The sequence below is a fragment of the Mustela erminea genome, chromosome X, assembly GCF_009829155.1.
Source record: "Mustela erminea isolate mMusErm1 chromosome X, mMusErm1.Pri, whole genome shotgun sequence".
NCBI classification, from domain to species: Eukaryota; Metazoa; Chordata; class Mammalia; order Carnivora; family Mustelidae; genus Mustela; species Mustela erminea.
This window is the reverse complement of record NC_045635.1, coordinates 19,698,962-19,704,217: the sequence shown is the minus strand read 5'-3', so window position 1 is coordinate 19,704,217 and position 5,256 is coordinate 19,698,962. Positions and strand designations below refer to the sequence as shown.

Sequence of the window (5,256 nt, the reverse complement as noted above, 5' to 3'; positions counted from 1 at the left end):
AGAATTGCGTTTCATACACGGTGCACAAACCAGCACACACCAAGACCACTCTTCCAAAAGGGGTTTCTGGTATTTTGCAAAAAGCTACACCCTTCCCTTCCCAGGCTACAACACACAGGAAACTTCGGGACCTCATGCCAAGCAAAGGAAGCCAGTCACCGAAGGACAAACACCCCTTCAGGATTCATACAAAGTATCTGAAGCAGTCCAGCTCGGGAAAACAGAAAATAGAAGGCTGGGTTCCTGCGCTGGGGGCGGGGGATGGGGAACAGGGAGCTCTGCTGCTGGGGATAGCTGCGCTTTTGCAAGAGAATAGCTCCAGAACCGCCTTGGGAAACCATGTCCACCTACCGAGCATCAACCAAAGGCACCTTCAAAATGGTTAAGGCGGTACATCTTAGGTCAGGATTTTTAGCTCCCCTAAAAGTTTGGACAACCATCCTCTTCAAGGAGTACCCATGTTAACTGTTGTGCGAGTGCACTTTTACGGTTCTCGAGAAATTATACTTTCGGGGGTTTCGACCGAACCCAGTTTGGAGCTGGATCTACTTTAGAACATTAATAAGATGACTGTCTACAAGGACAGCAACAAAGCGACGACTCTAAGCAAAAACAATCCCAGTGTCCTGAGTCGCTGCCTTGTTTCTACAAACTGCTCACGAGCTTGTGCTTCCATAAACAGTCTGGACACCGAAATGTAAAACACAGACACATCGAGGAAAAGGAAAAAAAAAAAAACTACCAAACACCAGAACCAAAATGAAGTCAAAATTCGGGAGCTGGTTTGGGCCCATGCTCTGGTGTTTTGTACAAAGAGAAAATACGGCAAGACTCAGGATTTGGGAGGGGAAGGCGGGCTTCTGTCTATTTTACCTTTGGCCAGGCTTGCGGGCCGCGGGGCCAGAGGCCGCCCGGCTGTCTGGGCGATGACTGTCGTCATGGCCACAGGGCCCTGCAAGATTCTCAACCGTGGTCCCTGTGGCTGGGGCGGCCGCAGTGTGTGCGCGGGACGAGGACAGCTCTGCTCTGGGCTTCTCTGGCTTTCCCCAGAGCCCAACGGGGCCGACACCGCCGACACCGCCGCGTGGGGCTGCGGCAGCTCCCCCTCTCCCACCAGGTTTAGCGCCACAGCCTGCTGAGCAGAGGAGGCCCTTTCTGGACTGGCTGCACCTCTTGCACTTGGACCCTGGGGCCCAGGCCGCTGAGGACCCCCAGTGGAGGCTTGCTGAAGTTGTTCTTGGGAAATCAAGTGATAGAGCCGCCGCTCTGGCTGCTGCGCTGTGTTCAAAAGGAGCGACTCTTGGGGAACCTCCAGGAGAGTTACTGGCCCGAGGCCGGAAGCGTGTTTTAAAAAAAACTGGACGCGGACCGGAGGACTCCGCGCTGCAGCGGGCACCACACTGGGGGGCCGAGCGCCTGAAGGCAGGCTGCGGGGCTGGATCCCCACAGGAGCCTTGGCCCCAGCCTGAGGGCCCTGCCCCGGGCCGGAGCCCCTCTCCAAAGCCCGCGCTGCGCAACCAGGGGCCACCACTTGGAAGAGGCTGTGGCCCGCGGAGCTGGCCGAGACCTGGACAGCCGGGCTGCTCTGCGATGAGCCGGCGGCGGACGGGGTGGTTGCAGGCAGCCTGCCGACTCCAGGGCCCTGCTTCCCAGAGGATTTCGGGTACTTGGCCATGACCTGGGTGGCCGGGGCTCTCAGTGAGGAGCTGGCGGTGGGCAAAGTGCCTGCAGGAAACACGCTCACTCGAATCACTTCCACAGAGGATTTCTGGGTCTTGGCCGGGACCCGGGTGGCCGGGGCTCTCACGGACGAGCTGGCCATGGACACGGGGGCTGCAGGAAGCGTGCCCACTCCGGTCACGCTCACAGAGGACTGCTGGGAGCCGGCCAAGACCCGGCTGGCCGGGCTCCTCTGTGGGGCGCTGGCGGCGGACACGATGGCTGCGGGAAGCGGGCTCCCTCGATTCACGTCCACGGGGGATTGCTGGGAGGGACTTGGCTTAGGAGCGGGAGCAGGAGATGGAGATTTACGAAAGCTGCTCGCCTCCCGTGGAATAAAACTGTTCCCCGACCGGCTCGTTCCTGAGCTCCAGGGAAGTCTGATGCGCAGAGGTGGCCGTCCCACGCCTTCCCCCTGGACTGGAGACCGAACCGACGCCATGTCAGGCTGTTCTGGGTCGTTCCCGGGAGGAAGCCCACTGAGGCCGCCTGAGCCGTGCGACCCGGTGACCGTACAGCTGGCCTTCTGCGGGACGGCCAGCTCTGCCCCCGTGACCACCCCGCCGGCAGCCGTCTTTGATTCCGGCGGGACACTGCCTGAAGGGTCATCTGTGCAGGGGTGCGGAGGAGACATCTGTCCCTCCCACCCGTCTTCCTTCCAGGGCCTTCTCGCTCCAGAGGAAGGTGGATTATTCGGCGGCGGCGACTTCGGGAAGGTCAGCTCCGTGCTCTGAGGCTCCTGGCCGGCTTCGCGGACACACGCACCACCGTCCCTCACCTCGCCGGCTGGCCAGACTCCCGGAGGTGAGACGACCGGTTGGGCGGACCTCCTCCCTCTGGCATATTTCTGCACATCCACTTCCGAAGGCACCGCCAAGTCACAGGGTCTCCGCCTCCACGTATCTACGCAGCTCCCCGCCTTAGAAATTTTGAGGTCGTACCACGGGCGGTCTTGGCGCTCCCTGCGTTTCCGGCAAGAGGCCCACACTGTCAGCTCAGGACGAGGGGGACAAGCAGACAGCTCCCGCTGCCGATGCACAGAGGAGGCAGAGTACCTCCTGAAGCTCCTTTTCATCGGCCCAGTGTTCATCTTTTGCTTGTTATAGAGCAGCCTGTTCACCGTGCAGGCTACTGCTACAGAAGGATCCAGGCACAGGGGCTCAGCGGTGGCCAAGATCAGCTGGCTCTCAAGCGACAGTCTGTCCTCCTGGGTCCATTCCTGGCCATCGCTGGTTATGGACTGCACGTCGCACGCTAACGTCTGCATGGTCGGGCGCAGGAGAATGTGCCTGCTCTGGTAGCCCGGAGGTTCCCCACCGCAGCACTGCCTGTAGTCCCGCACCTGCGCTATGACGCACCCGCACTGGAAGAGGTTCACCTCCGATTTTTCCAGCACGTCCAGCAGAGCGGGAGGTAGTTCTTCAGCATCCAGGTATTCGAGCAATTCCCGTTCTTCGTAGGGCAGCCGGACGGTCTCCGAATACGCTCCGTCTTTCCCCTGGAGCATCAGCGAATATCCCCCCTCTCCCCGGTGCAGGTTGACCACTAAACACGGCAACGACTCTCTCCTCACGAGCTTCTCTAGCAAGTTCACGTTGCTTCTTAGCTCCTCCGGAGCCTCAGGCTCTCTCCCACATTCTTCCACATAGATGTCGTAAAGCTTCTCGTAGAGAGATGCTTCCCCACTCGACGAGCCTCTCCTCTTTGGAGGCCTCTGCTGGGCGCCTGCGATGACATAGTCCGCACGGTCCAAAGCCCTTTCCAGGGCCTGTTGCATCGTGGTGCAAAAGGGGCCCTAAAGACAAGAGAAAACGCAAGTGCCTTGAGGAGCGGGCCGAAAACCCCGGCTTTCACGTCGAGGTAGAGTCCGGCCCGCGCCGCAACTGCCCCGCGGCGCGGTGAGCCAGGAGCCTCAGTTCCCAGTGCAGGGCCGGGAGCCCGCCCCACGAAAGCAGCACACGACATACCTGCGATCAGGGGAAAACACCTACACGTGCCCGAGTCGCCACCGCGGGTCCCGACTCCCTGCACGCGGGGCCGGAAGTGGGCGGGTGGGCGCACCCCTTCCCGCCCTCCCTGCTCTCCCCCCGCCCCCCGTCCCCGCCCCCTGCGGGAGCAGCCGCTGGTGCGCATGTGCGCTCTCTGCGGGCCACCGAGGCAGGCCTCAAGCCTGCTCCCATTGTTGCCTCCGCCCCGGGGCCACGAGGCCCAGGGCCCGCACTCCCGCGGCAGGGCCACCGCTTTGCTTTGCGCCTAAGGCCCAGGGCACGGCGCCGCCGCCGCCGCCGCCGCCGCGCAGGCAACGATCCGAGGAATACGCCCTCCCCGGTCCGGTCCCAGGTCCACGCCAGTTCGCGCAGAAATGCGGCTGTCGCCGAAGCCCTGGAAGCTGGTCCTTTCCTTTCTGGGCCGGCGCTTCCCCCCGAATTGTTCGCTGCTTCCGAGTCTCCTGTCGTGAACGGCAGGGCTGCGCCTGGTGCCCGTCACCGCTCGCACACACCCCACAGCGCCCGTGGGCAGTGGCCCCTGCCTGCGCCGGGGGAGGCTCGCTGAATCTGGTGCAGGCATCGCCGTTCTTCTCCTGTCTTCAGGGGTCCGCCCGGTGGTGGTCCTGTCGCTGTGCGCAAGACATGCCGTTCTGATCCTTAAGTATTGCCCTGGCACTGCCCCGTGTGTCCCGGAAGCGCGCTTTCCAAGGATGCCGTAGGCCACGCGTCTGTCCCGTCTGGGGGCACAGCTCGGCTTGAGACTATCGGTTTGGAAGGGTGGCCTGCCTGTCGTGGGGCTGAGAGCTAGTGTCCCCGGTGACGGCAGCACATTCCAGCGATCAGTCGGACTTGGAGCCCACAGCCGGGATGCTAAGCTTGGGTCTGGAGGGAGCTGATGGGGACCTGGAGAACCGAGGGGCCCTTGTTGTCCACAGCCTTGGCTGCCTTGAGATGCGCCGGCCCTCTGGGACAGCTTTTTCAAAGGCACCCTTGAGGTTTACGCGAGGCGCAGTGATAATAGCATATGCACAGAATAGTCCCTTTTCCACAGAGGAAAAGAAGCCAAGCCGAGTCGGAGAAACTGCCACATTTCACACGACTCTAAACCCGGGCTGGCTTTCAACCACTGGCAATGGTGCCAGCTGCACGTGTAGTAGATAGGACCGTCAGCCCAGCGAGGATCAAACCCTTTTTGACGGAGAGCTCCTGAGCCACAGATGACCCGGGTTCAGGGAGGCGCAAGAAGGCTTTTCTGCAGGCCACCAGCTGTCTTTGGGCAAGTGGGTACTTGGGGAGCGCCTCCAGGGGCCTTGAGTCCTGTCTAGTTTCTGCCCTCTCTTAGGCGTCCTCCCCTGCCTCTCTCTGTCCTGCCTGCACTTGCCCGAATCGAGGCTGAGGCTCGGACAGGACGGCGAAAGCGCATCATTCCTGGCAGTAACGCCTCCCGAAGAAGAAAGAAGCCCGAGACCCGTGCGGGCCGGCCGCTCCTGGCCTGGGGAGCCGACTCCCAGCTTCCCAGCAGGGCGGCGGAGGGTCGGGACCCGGTGAG

At 61.9% G+C, this 5,256-nt stretch overlaps 1 protein-coding gene across 1 annotated transcript; it reads right to left on the bottom strand.

The window, feature by feature from the left end:
• Nucleotides 1-1,245: 1,245 nt before the first annotated feature.
• LOC116583515 (transcription factor SPT20 homolog) lies at nt 1,246-3,496 on the bottom strand. Its single transcript, XM_032331585.1, has 2 exons — nt 1,370-3,496; nt 1,246-1,278 (listed from the first exon to the last, which is right to left on the bottom strand). The coding sequence occupies exons 1-2, from the start codon at nt 3,494-3,496 to the stop codon at nt 1,246-1,248; spliced, it is 2,160 nt and encodes a 719-aa protein (XP_032187476.1).
• Nucleotides 3,497-5,256: the final 1,760 nt, after the last annotated feature.

What these genes read in the sequence shown, in the direction of transcription:
- LOC116583515 (XM_032331585.1), bottom strand. Translation starts at nt 3,496, where the DNA reads ATGCAACAGGCCCTGGAAAGGGCTTTGGACCGTGCGGACTATGTCATC. An exon ending in CTGCAGCGCGGAGTCCTCCG is followed by an intron (nt 1,279 to 1,369) that starts GTCCGCGTCCAG and finishes TTTTGAACACAG; the next exon opens with CGCAGCAGCCAGAGCGGCGG.